The sequence below is a fragment of the Condylura cristata genome, unplaced genomic scaffold (genome assembly GCF_000260355.1).
Source record: "Condylura cristata isolate star-nosed mole 26May11 unplaced genomic scaffold, ConCri1.0 scaffold00017, whole genome shotgun sequence".
NCBI lineage: Eukaryota > Metazoa > Chordata > Mammalia > Eulipotyphla > Talpidae > Condylura > Condylura cristata.
In genome coordinates this window covers 33,600,656-33,615,055 of record NW_004567118.1, presented here as the reverse complement: position 1 = coordinate 33,615,055, position 14,400 = coordinate 33,600,656, and the positions used below count along the sequence as shown (strand labels likewise).

At 48.0% G+C, this 14,400-nt stretch overlaps 1 protein-coding gene across 2 annotated transcripts in view; it reads right to left on the bottom strand.

Moving 5' to 3' along the window:
• SLC43A2 (solute carrier family 43 (amino acid system L transporter), member 2) overlaps window positions 1-14,400 on the bottom strand; it is a 39,890-nt gene that overhangs the window by 15,952 nt on the left and 9,538 nt on the right. For both annotated transcript variants that reach the window (XM_004684797.2, XM_012726371.1), the window contains exons 3-5: window positions 12,921-13,113; window positions 11,250-11,305; window positions 10,163-10,239 (exon numbers count right to left, since the gene is read on the bottom strand). In XM_004684797.2, coding sequence (XP_004684854.1) covers window positions 10,163-10,239; window positions 11,250-11,305; window positions 12,921-13,113 — 326 coding nt within the window. The remainder of the gene's footprint in view (window positions 1-10,162; window positions 10,240-11,249; window positions 11,306-12,920; window positions 13,114-14,400) is intronic.

The window sequence follows — 14,400 nt, the reverse complement described above, 5'->3', positions numbered from 1 at the left end:
GGTTAAAGCGCAGCACTATGAGGCTATCGCAACCACTACAGCACGAGTTCGATCCCCGGCCAGGGAGGGGAACCACATGGCTGGCAGACCTCTCCTGACCGCCCACTGCTCCCCTCAGCAGTGTACTTCAGTCAATCTACCTGTTCTGCTTCTCACTGTCTCTGGTGAATCTTCTCCCCGCTCACCCCCCCCGCCCCCCCCACACCTCTGATCTGCCCAGTTCTGTATGCACAAATAAATAAATTTTAAAACAAAAAAGTTAAAGATAATGCACAGAAGAGAGAAACCTTTTACTTATCATGTATCTGACAGGGACTCATAAGGACAACCTCTAAGTAACTGCTACAACTCAATAATTAAAAGATAAATAACCTATTTTTAAAATAAGCAATGGATCTAAATAGGCATTTCTCCAAAGGAATATAAATGGCCAATATGGACATTCTATATTGTATAATACTTAATCTTAGGGAAATGCAAACAAAACCACAAAGAACTTACTGATTCATATTCCCTAGAGTGAATATAATAAAAAAGTCAGCTATTAACAAATGTCAGTGAGGCTTAGAGGACTCAGAACCCTCATATACAGCAAGTAGGAATGTAAAATGGTCCAGCCCCTTTGGCCAAGTCTGGTGATTCCTCAAACAATTATGACCCAGAAATTTTACCCTTAGGTATCTACCTAAGAGAAATGAAAATGCTGTCTACACAAAAACTTGTGCACGTGTATTCACAGCAGCATTCTTCATAATGTCTACAACGTGTAAACAATGCCAATGTTCATCAGTGGCGGAATGGATAAGCTAGTTATGCTGGATCCACTGGGTGGAATAGTGTTTAACCATAAAAAGAAATAGAAGTGTTGATACATGTTACAAAATGGATGAACCTGGAAACTTGTTAGGAAAAAGAAATCAGCCATAAAAGTCCACATTGTATGGAATTTTATGATTCCATTTATACAGAATGCCCAGAATAGGCAAATCCAGAGACAGTAAATAAATTAGTAGTTGTTTAAAGTTGGAATAGAAAATGGGGAGAAATGATTCTGGTGATGATGGCACAAATTTGACAACACTACAAACCATGGTGAATTATATGATATGAAAACTATGTCTTGATATATTGTTTTAAAAACAGGAGTTTTGGGCCTCCCTGGTGGCACAGGGAGTCTCAGCTCTATGAAGCTATAGGAGTCACTGCTTCATAAGTTTGATCCCTGGCCAGGGAGGTGGCCCATATGGCGTGGCAGACCTCTCCTGACCCTCCCACTGCTCCCCTCAGCAGTGTACTTCAGTACATCTATCTGTTCTGTCCCCGACTCTGTCTCTAGTGAATCCTCTCACCCTGCGCACCTCTGGTCTGTACCCTAATTCTGTATGCATAAATAAATAAATCTTAAAAAAAAAAAGGAACAAGAATGATATAAACCAATGTTACCGCAATTCAAATAAAATGCATAAAATACAGTATCAAGGTGGTAAGTTATTTAAAAAAAAATGCAAATTGAACAAATCTTTAGTTTATGACCAACCAGGAAGCTTTAGGGGTGGCTCCTCAAAGAATTATCAGCACACAAAGTGCTCTCCTGTCAGCCCCACTGCAGAGTGGCCCTTCTGTCCAGTCAGGCTTCTCAGAGAGGGTCAGAAGAATAGGGAGCTTCCCTCCCAGCAAGAGACGGCAGAAGGGGACACGTTTATGTGTGCAGGGGCATGCCCAGGTGAGCATACCTGCTTCCTAGGATTGCTGCAGGTCAAAGGATGCCCTGGTTTCGGAGCTGGTATCTTTGGGCTGCTCCATGCTGGCTACTTCAGCCAGGTTGCCTTGCAGGGAGACATTTCTGGGGTCATAGTGCCCCAGGGAGAATCAAAAGATTAGTTCTGCTTGTATGGGAACTGTTCCCATCTGGGATGCCACTCCAGTTAGGGCAGGTACAGGAAAAAGGCAATCAAAGGAGGCTTAGAACCCAACCAGAAGAGCAGATGGAGGCCAACAGCCTGATGAAGAAAAGGCCACCGGTGCAGAGTCAAGCCAGGCAAACACTTTTTGATGTAGTCACCTGAAGGCACACAGACTGTCTCTAACAGTGCCAGGGGAGACTCCAGAAGAGCAGACAACTTGCCAGTTAGAGCTTCTGCTTCTACCTTAAGCTGGAGCTTTCTTTCACTAATCCAGGCTAGAGGCCAACAGAGTAACAGAGGCTTGGGGCTAATATGCAATTCTGATCTATATTCTGTAATCTTCTCCCCAGCACCAGAATAGGCAAATCCAGAGAGGCTTCAACAGAGACAGACTGAGAGCAGAACAGGCAGATCCACTCAAATAACACTGCTGAGAGAAGCAGCAGGTGAGACAGCAGAGGTCTGCTGCGCCATGTGGATCAGCTACCTTGCCAGGGATTGAACTTGTGCTACTGTGGCTTGGAGCTTCTGTCCTTAAGCCACCAGGGAGGCCCAGAATATATAGTTTTAAGTTTTTGTCTTCTGTGGCAATCACCCTACACAAAATTTATACCAATCAATACTCCTAACCAGCAGCACCGTCTAGCTACTTCAACCTTATGTGTTACCATTATTTTTAATATTTGTCACTCTACCATGTAGTTTTAAAATATTCCAAGATTAAAAAAAAGAAATGAGGGCTTTAGCTGGTGGCTCAATGGGTAAGGATGTAGCACTGCAAGCTCGCTGCAGCTGCTTCAGTGCAAATTTGATCCCCTGCCCTGGAGGTGATTCACATGGTGCAGAGACCCCTCCTGTCTTGCCCACTGCCCCCCTCAGCAGTGTACTTCATCAATCTGCCTACTCTGCTCCCCACTCAGTCTCTGGTGAGTCCTCTCACCACTCCTGTACCTCTGGCCTGTACCCCAGTTCTGTATGCATAAATAAATAAATCTTTAAAAAAAAATGAAAAAAAAAAACCTTACACTTATTTTACAATTACTTAAACTACTCATTTATAGTCCTTTTTTTTCTTATGGGGATATCCATCTTTTTGTGTTGATTTTGTATTGGCCCTTTACATATTAAAGGCAGTCACAGTTTGTCCATCTACTGCAAATATGTTCTCCTTGTTTGTCATTTAACTTCTTAGTCCATGGTGTTTTTTGACTAACAAAAGTGTTTAAATAGGTGGTCAAAGTGTATTTCAGCTTTTAGGGATTACCTGGAATTTGTGTCATATGAAATCTCTCTGAAAAGAGCATCAGAATGACCTTGACCAGTGAAACCCAAAGCATAAACATCCTGGCAACAGTTAAGTGTGCAGTCATAAAAGAATGGCGAGCACAGGAGAAGAGAGGGTGTCCCTGGGGGCATTAATTATTTTTTAGATATTATTACTAATTGTGTTTTATCCTTTAAGCTTCTTCCTCCCCTTCCTTCCAGAGCGGTCATGCCTACCCAGGGAATCTTCCTTCTTGAGTAATGATATATAATAAAATAACATAATCATATTAATTTATTATTATATTACAATACCGTTGTTATAACAATAGCAACTATCTTAGTACTACATGTTATCAGGACAACCTTACAAGTTAGAAGTCACCTATCATTCTCACTTAATGGGCAGGGGGCATAAAACTTTAGGATTAGAAAAGTCAATGGACTCCCCCCCAAGCTGGTAAGGGTCAAATTTGGGGTACAAACAAGGCAGGCTATGTGCCCAGTCACTGGGCTACTCCTCCTTGGAAGCCTCATGTGGCCTCTGTCAGGTACAGGCCTCAGCTCGTGCCCCAAGGCAATTACCCTCACTCCGCAGGCGCCTGTGTGCTCCCTACCAAGCATTCTGTGTGAGCTCTCCGCTGGTGACCTCTAAGATCCTTCCTGATGCTCCTTAGACCTGTCTGCCCCTCCTGGAGGCCAACTTCCCGCTGCTGCTCGGGGCCACATCATGAGGTGGACTTGCACTTGCCTGAGGACACTCCTGTCCCCTCTGTAGGACTGAATCCTCCTCCACTGGTGGGTCTCCTGTCCTTCCTCTTCCCTCGCTCCACCCCTCTTCTGCCTCAATGCCACAGAATGGCTACTGAGAAGCCCTGGTGGTGAGAGATGGCCGAGTACTGAGAAGAGTGCCCTAGTACGGGCCTGTGGAGAGGGAAGAACAGTCCCGGCTGCCAAGTAGGAAGCTGGAGCGGGGCTGCAGGGGCAGATGCCAGGGGAGCACACTCAGCAGAGGCCGTTTCCTGATGGGTTCATAACTGCAGGCACAGGTGGGAGGCAGAGGCCTCTTCCCCCAGCTGTGTACTTCCCACAGCCACCCCTGCACACCCGCCGAGATGCTGAGGGGGCACCACGCTGCTCCTGCCTGGGCCACGCAGCCCCCATGCAGGCTTCCTCACAGGGGGATGCGGTGGTGACTCATTCTCCCAGCCCCCCGGCTACACGTAAACAGGCTGTGGCTGTGTGACTTTCCAGAGGGGAAACAGCAGCTGCCAGCCGCTTTACCCTGGCCTGGGGGCTGCTGGCAGGCAGGGAGAGGGGATTGTGCAGCCCACTGGCACTGACCTCGCATGTATGTGGCCACTGGAGCCCACCAGTGAGCTACTCCCTGGTCCTGGGGAGATGCCAGGGGCACCTGGGTGGGGGTGGATATTCCAGCCCTCGGGGGCCGTCCAGTGTGAGCGTCCTCATCAGGTGCTTGGTGTACACACCCAGAGCTCTTGTATTTCCTGTATCGGCCAGGATCCAGGTACCAGTCTGGACAAGCGGACTCAGCAAAGCTGGGCTATTTCCTAACCAAAAACAACTGGGCACCTCCAAACACACATTTTCAGAAGGTCCTCGCGGTCACCTTTCTGCTTCACTGCTGAGGGAGTGGGGGCAGGGGCCTTCACTCCCTCAGCCACTCATTCATTCCCCTCCCCAGCAGGTGCAGCTCTGCGAGGCCCCCCTGACATTGCTAGCCGCCCCTGAGTGTGTCACATGGAAGTTGATCAGGTGGAACACTGGATGGGTGAATTTCTCCCTGGCAGCGGCAATCAGCTGACTGCTCTGGCTTCCCAAAGCACAGGGCAGCAACCAAGAGGTAAAACTGGCTGTTGTGGGCACCAGAAGAATCTTGCTCACAGGGCATCCGGGCTCCCAGGGACCTGACTGGGGTGCTGAGCTGCTGTAGGGACCTTCTCCTGGTGGCAGAAGTAGGTCAGCTGAAGGCCCTCCCTGGTGGCACAGTAGTTTAAAGCGCAGCACTATGAAGCTCTCTGCAGCCACTGCAGCACGAGGTGGATCCCCAGCCAGGGAGCTGACCCACACGGCGCAGCAGACCTCTCCGGTCCTGCCCCCTGCTCCCTTTAGCAGTGTATTTTTGTCGATCTGCCTGTTCTGAAACCCACGCTGTCTCTGATGAATCCTCTCACCCCCCCACCCCACCCCCACCGCACCTCTGGCCTGTACCCCAGTTCTTGTATGCATAAATAAATTAATCTTTAAAAAAAAAATAGGTCAGCTGAGCAGGAAAGCTGTACCCCCCCACCCCCACATGGAATACTTGCTTTACTGCTGTACCCCCAGTCCTTTCCCTCCCCTTCTCTCAGGTATTTGAAGAGGGATATTTATTCTGTTCTCTTCAAACGCAGATCCCAACTCCCATGGGATCCTTTCTTCCTCAGGTTTAAAGTCAGACTTCAGTGAATCAAACAAGAAAAGCCCACAGAGAATTTTTTCATGAAGGAGCCTGGCAACATTTTGTAACCATTTTTCTGCAAAGGTTTCAGCTCAGAACTCCCTGTCCCGCCCACGCTGACAGGGGTCAGAGTAATGAAGTGGAAAAGATATGTTCACAATGTTGGCTGCATCTGCTCCCATCTCTAAGCAACCCAGGCCCTGATGCTGGGGTGGTGGCCCACAGACGCCGCCTCAGCCGCCGGCCAGTGTTTGCACTCCAGCTGACAAGGCGAGTTGCAGGCTTGTACAAATGCAAGGCATTGAGCAAACAGACCAAAGTGTGCCGTCCAGATGTTGGAGGGGGTGCAGGGGTGAGGGGGAAAGGGGAGGCTGGGGCTGGGCACCACACCTCAGGGGTTGCTCTTCGCCCGGGGAGTGAACCTGGCGCCCTCCCAGGAAGTCATCTCATCGAGTCCCCCTGCTGCAGGGATCTGGGAGAGCAAGTTCTGGCACTGGGCAGCCTGCAGGTATGGGACAGAGCCCTGCTCCTCTGAGTCTCCACCTTCCAGGAGAGGCTCACTCCTGCGTACAGTTCTCTGGAGCGCTGCAGGATGGCCTCTCAGTCTCAAGCTGGTCTGTGCCGAAAAGGCACTTTTGCTGCTAAGCTGGGACCCCCTTCTCCACCAATGGGGGTAATAGCTCACAGTCTCTGGTCATCTTTATTCCAGAACACATGCTCTAAAGTCCCAGGGGACTCAGAGCCCAAACTAAGGTTTCTGTCCCCCCAGATTACGAGCTTATCAGAGTAATTATTCATGGCCCCAGTGCACTTATGTAAGGGATTTGATTTAGGAAGCTCCTAAAGGCGACCCTGAAGATTCCTTTGTCCCCAAAATTAGAACATGGGTGGGAGACACAAACAGAAAGTGCCATTGTATTTGGCCTCTCTGGGAGTTGGTCCTGACAGTTCTGCTTTTTAAAGGCCTGGGTTGTGTCAGAACGAAATTCAGCTCTGCTCAGCAGAAGCCTCGGCCAGCCCAAGAACACTGCCCAAGAGCTCACTGTCCTCACTGACCTGCCTCCATTCCTCTTCCGGGGTCTGTTCTGGAGAGGGCAACCGCAGGGCTCTCATATGAGGCCTCATGGGACAGGGGAAATCCCTCAGGCTGGGAGCATGGTGGGAGCAAAGTGCTTAGAAGGGGCAGGGCAGTGGGATGGCACAGGTGGGTGCCAAGCTGCCTTTAGAAGGGACGGCGAGGGAACAGCCTCTTGGTACTTCTAGACCAGAGGTGGTCAACCATTTTCTGTAAACGACTACTAGAAACTATTTTAGGTTTTACAGGCCATGTGGTCTCTGTCACAACCTCTGTCCTTGGCTGCTAAGGCACAAAAGCAGCCACAGCCAGTAAGTAAGTAAGTGGGTGTGGCTATGCGCCAACAAAACTTGGCTCGCAAAACCCCAAAGGTCTGAAATGGACTGCTCCGAGTCCAGGAATGGGGACCAGGAGGACAAGCCATCAGCCTCCCCTAAACAGGCCCCTGCTCTAGGCGCCAATGGAATGGTTTTCTTGCCTAGTCACTACCTAGCCTTTTTTACCTCTTGGGGGGGGGGGGGCGCTAACCTTCCTGCTGCAGCACTGGGGCCCTCACATAGGCCACTGGACACTGATGAAAGCAATGGACGCACCCTCAGAAAACTGTCCTGCACCCTCCCCGCTCCCACCCATGCACAGGTTGTTTGCCTATAATTGTAAAGGGTGCACAGCACCTCCTGAAGCTTATTCATGGACCACCTAGAGGCCTAAAAAACCCTAGGGTAATCCAGAGAGCTAATTTCTTTGTATATGAAAGAGCTCTTAAAAAACACTAGAAAAAGATAAACAACTCTTTAGAAAAATAGACAAATGACACAAAGAAGTAATTCACAGAATACAAATGACCACAAAAAAAAAAGAGGTGGAAAAGATACTGTATCTCACACTAATAACTATAGCAGAATTGTAATTCATAATGTATCATTTTTAAAAAACCAGATCAGGTTATCTAATGTTTAGCAGATGAATAATAGGGTACTGGAAGAGGTGTGAAGAAAAAGACACTCTCATACATACTAGGAGGATAGCATCAGGGTATATAACCTTTAGAGAAGAACATTTGACAATGTATATTAAAATTTAAAACCTGCTGATCCTGTAGCCTAGCAATTCCATTTCCAGGAATTTATCTTGCAGAAAAAATATGTATAGGGATGTTCACTTCATCTGCACCATTAATCAGAAAAACTGGAACCTGACCCAAATGTCCATTAGTAGAAACTGGTTAAATAAATTATGGTACAGCTATGCTACAGAGTGACATGGGACTGTTTAATAACGAGGAAGGTCTCTGGAGTTTAACAGAGTAAGAGAGATTCTAAGAACTGCCAGGAAAAGATGTGAAAGGTACATTGTTAACTGAAAAAGGCAAGCTGCAACAGTATTTTTAAACAAGAGTTTAACATTGGTATATGCAGATTTTTTTAAATACAGAAGATATATTCTAACTTGAAGATAGGCTTATAGAATTTTACCATCTGTGATACTTTACATTTCTAAAATGCTGGCTTTTTAAAATAAAAATATTTTTTGTTTTATAATCATAAAAAGTAAAGAAAAATCATCTTTATGGGCCTACTAAATTCTCCTAAGTTTCCTTTTTTTTTTTTTAAGATTTATTTATTTACTTATCCAGAACTAGGGTATAGGCCGGAGGTGCAGGGGCGGTGAGAGGATTCACCAGAGACAGAGTGGGGAGCAGAACAGGCAGACTGACCAAGTACACTGCTGAGGGGAGCAGTGGGCGGATCAGGAGAGGTCTGCCACGCCATGTGGGTTAGCTCCCTGGCTGGGGATCGAACTCGTGCTGAATCAGCTGCAGCTAGCTTCTCGGTGCTGTGCTTTAACTTGTTGCGCCACCAGGGAGGGCCCCCTTAGAGGTTTTTCAAGACAACTGTGAGTTTATTTTAAAGGCTTCTCAACAGGGATTCATGTCATTTTGGTTTTAACCATCTGCTGCTTTCATCTTTTTGTATAGATTACGAATTCCTCAAGTTCAAGCACCATCTATTTCTTTTACCCCCCAAATTTAGAACTTCTAGGACACAGCTATCAGTGTGACTAAAATAATGGGGGTGATTTCCAGGTTTTGACTTTCCATTTTGATGAAAGAGTTGGTCGTTTTCACACTGTCAAAGAACAAACAGAACCATGAGTCCTGTTTCGCAATTTACACAACTTTGAGGGGTGGGTGTACTTTTGACAGTTTGAGTATCTCTCTTATGGTTTCGACACTTGTTTTCCCCTGGATATTTGAAAGGGAAAGGGAACACCTCCGTTTAAAAAAATAAAAAGACCTGATCAAAAAACGAAAAATGCACAAAAAGGAGTAAAAAGTAACTGTCTCCGACCACTGGAGACAAAGCAATGAGAAGCCCCTATCTGTGTCTGCTGCCCACACCTGAGAATGATACACACCACATGCATGGTGCTGACCAGGCCTGTCTCACCTAACACAAACTTCACTGAGCTGTTTTCCTGGGCCCAGGCCAGGCAGTTAATCATATACACCAAGGCAAGTTAGTAAGACAAAGCCTAGGAAGGGTGAAAGGGAGAGTTGAGCCTGGCCTGATCTCTTGCTCACCACCTGCAGATAAGGGTCACAGAGATACTAGTTCTCCACAAAGTCCTTACCAGGAGTCCTCAGGGCTCCCTCAAGGATAAAAAAGGCCCTTCGGAGGCCTCCCTGGTGGCACAAGGGGTTAAAGGGCACTATGAAGCAATCCACAGCCACTGTAGCACTAGTTCGATCCCCCACCAGGGAGATGACCCACATGGCGCGGCAGACCTCTCCTGACCCACCTGCTGCTCCCCACTCTGTCTCTGGTGAATCCTCTCACCACCCCTGCACCTCTTACCCGTACCGCAGTTCTGGATGCATAAATAAATAAATCTTTAAAAGAAAAGCAACAGCACATTCTGTGGTGTTCTAGTAGGTACTATGATACATGCATGCTCAGCATCTAGAGAAAACATCTCCCGGCCCACAGGGCTCTCTGTGCACTGGCATTTTGAAATCCAAGGAGATAGGTAGTCTATGCACTCCCTGAAGTTTTTCATTCAGTTCTGGACAAAGGCAATGTTTGGGATGGGAGCAGCTCCAGGGGGGTTTGGTTTTGGGTTGCACTGGTAGCCATAGCTGCCATGGAGAAGAAGGGAAGACAAAGTGGGCAGCAGCTTTTCTCTCTCTGAGCCTGTCTTTCCTGGACACAAGGCTTAAGCCGAGGTCAGCAGGCAGGAGATGGGCCCCAGGAGAGGGATAGTCATGCTCTGCTTCCTTTAGGCCACCTCACAAAACCTCCCCAGCCTGGGAGACCTGGGCTGGTTCTGCTGCCAGGAGTCTGCTTGGAATGTGCAGGTGTACGTAAGTGAATGGAAGGCAAGGAGATGGAAGGCAGTGAACTCAGTTCACAAGGAGGTTCCTTAACTAGAGATCTTCTTGAAAACACTGATACTTACTGTTAATGAAGTGAATGTCATGCACATCCCACCAAAGCCATTCAGAGACAAGGAGATGAAGATGAGCACAGACAGAGCTGTAAGGAAACAGAAAGCTCATGAGTAGGGAGCCACAGCTGGGCACCAGGCAGCACCTGGCCCAGGGCCTGGCAGGGAGCAGTCTCCAAACAAATGCAAGGTGAGGGAATGACAGGCCACGTGAGTGCTGCAACAGCCTCTTCCTCACCACCCTCCTCTTTTCCATTTTATGGAGTTGGGATCCTGGCAAAATGTGCATCCCTATCCTCCCCTCTCCATTAACCTGAGCAGCAAGGGAGAGGCTGCGAGGAGCTGTTTCCAAGCTGAAACCAAAAATATGGGTAATGCAGGCCTTCCTGGTGGAACAGGGATTAAAGACACAGCGCTATCAAGATATTGCCAGCCAGGCCCACCCTGGCTGGTGGCACTGCGGGTTCAGGCTCAGCACTGCAGGCTAGCTGCAGCTGCTTCAGTGCAAGTTCGACCCTTGGCCCCGGAGGGATCCACAAGGCACAGCAGACCTCTCCAGACCCGCTCACTGCTCCCCTCAGCAGTGTACGTCATCAGTTGGCCTGTTCTGCTCCCCACTCTGTCTCTGGTGAATCTTCTCACCCCCTGCACCTTTGTCTATACCCCAGTCTTTGTATGCATAAATAACTCTTTAAAAAAAATAAAATAAATAAGTTCTTGAATTGACAGCTCCACCTGAACAAGGTTGGGGACCAGGTGACTCCGACACCATCTTTCAAGTACTGGCCAGGAATGCCTAGAGGGGAGGCAGTTTGTGAGTTCTGGACACACGCCTGCATTCAGCTTGGTTCTTAGCACTTGTCTCCCAGGTTGGCTCAGTGAGGCCACTGGGGACTGGCAAACCAGCCGAGGGCATCAGTCATCTCAGTCAGTCACCTCATGAGGTGACTGACTTCTTACCTAACTGGTCACTTGAAAAGGGTATGGGCAAAGGCCCCTCTAACATGAGCAGTGAAACCAAGCCCAGCACAGCTTCCTGGAGCATTACCAGGCACTCCCTCCCCAGTCCCTGACAAACGTGGAGGAAAAACGTACTCACAGTTTGGGTTACTTGCTCCATATGCAATCATCAAGCAGGAGATAGCAAAGCAGGCACTAAAACCCAGCAGAAACAGTATGTTACTTATTATCACATGGTCTATTTTTTTGTTAACAGTGTTATTACCTGTTAATATTTACTATGTGTCAGATGCCTTCAGGAAATTTACATATATTATTTCATTTAACAATTCTAAGATACCTAGTTGGCCCTATATTACTGATGAGGAAAATAAAATTAAAAAAAAAAAAGGAGGCAGGGCCTCCTTGATGGCATAACAGGTCAAGGAACAGCACTATGAAGCTATCACCAGCCACTGCAGCAGGAATTCGATGCCCGGCCAGGGAGCTGACCCACATGGCACAGCAGACCTCTCCTGTCTCCCCAGCTACTCCCCTGAGCAGTGTATTTCAGTAGATCTCCTGTTCTGCTCCCCACTCTGTCTCTGGTGAATCCTCTCACCCCACTGCAACTCTGGCCTGGACACCAGTTCTTGTGTGCATAAATAAATGAATCTTAAAGAAAAAAATCTTTAAAAACAAAAAATGATAGAACTGAATCCTCCCAAGCCTCCAAGCTAATAAATAGGTGGCGAAGCTGGAACTTAATTAAGCCCCAGAGCTGAATCTGGTGAATACCGCAATGCACCCCCACCCCAGGCTTGCAGAGGGCAAGGCTAGGAAGCACAATAGTATGCCATTTCAGTCAGAGAATGGACGGACCCTCAGTGGCTCTGTGTGAATGCCTCCCACCTGCTCCACCTGGGCATCAAGAGCTCTAACTGCCGGAGAGCGAGTCAAACTGCCAGGAACCACTGCCCCAAGAGAGAGCGTTCCTGAGGGGACCAACTTGGGGAGAAGCTTGGCCTGGCAGGTGAGCTGCTTGGTGGGCTGACCCTGAGTATGGTAGACTAGAGCTTTAAAGACCAGGAGCTCACCCCGGAGGGTGCACAAGATGACCCACTAGGGTTTTTAGCATTGGGGAAAAAAGAACTTTCATAACTTTTAATTTAAAAAAAATTATTTATGTATACAGAACTGGGGTACAAGCCAGAGGTGCAGGGGCAGTGAGAGGATTCACCAGAGACAGAATGGGGAGCAGAACAGGCAGACTGGGGAAGTACACTGCTGAGGGGAACAGTGGGCGGGTCAGGAAGAGGCCTGCCATGCCATGTGGGTCACCTCTGGGGCGGGGACCGAACTCACACTGAAGTGGCTACAGCTCGCTTGCAGTGCTGCACTTTAACCCATTGTGCCACCAGGGGAGGGCCCTGTTTTTGTATTTTATGTATACACACACACACATTCTTAGAGCTTTATGATATATGTGTATCTGTGTATATACATATACATACATACATACATATACATACACACACATATACACACACACATGCCTTATGTGTATGTAATTTATAAATACATGACCTTACATGGGAGCTACACATTTAAAATCCTTTAATCTGATGGTATTATAAAGTCAATAACAAGCAACTTGGGCCTCCCAGGAAGGGCTGGGAAGTCTGCCTTTTTTATGCAGCAGCAGAACCTACTAAGCCAGTGGCAGATGGTATAGGATCTCCATCCTGGACACCTGCAGCAAATACCAGGATTCCCTCCACTGGGGATCTCAGGCCAAGGCACCACCTACCTGCCCCCTCCCCACACTGACCTGCCCAGTAGCCTGAGCTTCCTTGGGCCGTATTTGTCCATGACGATGCCCAGAGGCAGGGTGATGGCACTGAGCAGGAAAGAGCCCACGGTGAAGGCCAAGTTGAGCATCTCGTCCTGGGCTTGGCAGCTGAGCCAGCCATTCATCCAGCTCACGTCCTCATGTTCCGACTCTGTGCCATTGGTGACATTATCTGTGTGTAGAGAGAGGGAAACCTGATCACAGGGTCATGGCAGGGATTCTCAGATCACAGAAGCCAGTACTCATTCAAGTCATCCCACTGGGAATGACAGGGCTGCTTTTGAGTCCCTGGAAGGCTCCGGGTACTCCAGCAGGCTTGGCTGTCCATGTGGTCAAAGGCCCTTGAAGTGATAATGCAGTTCTTAATGTTTGTGGGAATCACAGACCTTTTGGGGAACCCAATGGAGAAAGCTATGATCTTGGGGGTCTCCCTGTTGGCTAAGGGGTTAAATCTCAGGGCTATCACTGCTTTAGGCTGAGTTTGATCCCCGGCCAGGGAGCTGACCCAAAGGGTACAGCAGACCTCTCCCGTTTGCCCACTGCTCCCCTCAGCAGTATATTTCAGTAACTTTGTCTGTTCTGCTCCCCACTCTGTCTCTGGTGAATCCTCTCACCCCCCACACCTCTGACCTACACCCCAGTTCTTCTAACAAAAAAACAAAACTCCACAATTAAATCACTCAAAAAAAAAAAAGAAAAAGAAAAGAAAAAAGAAAGAAAGAATTCTATATACCTGCTGCTCCTCAGAAAAAGTACAAAGATTCATCTTGAGCACAATTTCAGGGGCTTCATGTTCCTCAGGTTGGGATTCCCATTCAAGAGTAACCGACACCCTAGAATACAGGCCTCAGGACAAAACCCTGGTCCTGGCTAGCTAGAAGCATCTCAGCTTTGTCCATGAAAAGCAACTGAAGCCAGCCTGTCTGAGGCAGACCCCAGACCACTTGGGAAGGGCAAACACTTGGTCTCAACTCAATGCCTGGCTCTGTGAACCCAGGTGAAGGGTGAACCTCTTTTGCTGCTAAGGACGGTTGACTTCCCAAATGCATGGTCCACCTTGTTCAGGTGCATTTTTTAATATATATAATAGTTTATTTTTACATCATTTTGTGCCTTTTCCATCTCAGTTGTAATCCCCATGGGCATCCCATCACCAAATCACCCGTGTGCCATCACCATAGTCCAGTGCACTTCCCTCCTCCCACTGTTTTTGATCCCATTCCCCACTCCACCCCCATAAAATGTCTCCGGTATATAGTTGCCCATTATTATTTTCTCCCCACTGGTCCTTTATGCTCTTGCTATGAGTGAAGCCATCTGGTATTTTCCCTTTTCTTTCTGGCTTTTTCACTAAGCATGATCTCAGGTGCACCTTTTTAACTCTTCCTACTGCGGTCATTGCATTGCTGTCCCCTGTGGCCACACCTGTGTTGTTATCCCAGCCCTTAATGGCGCCCTC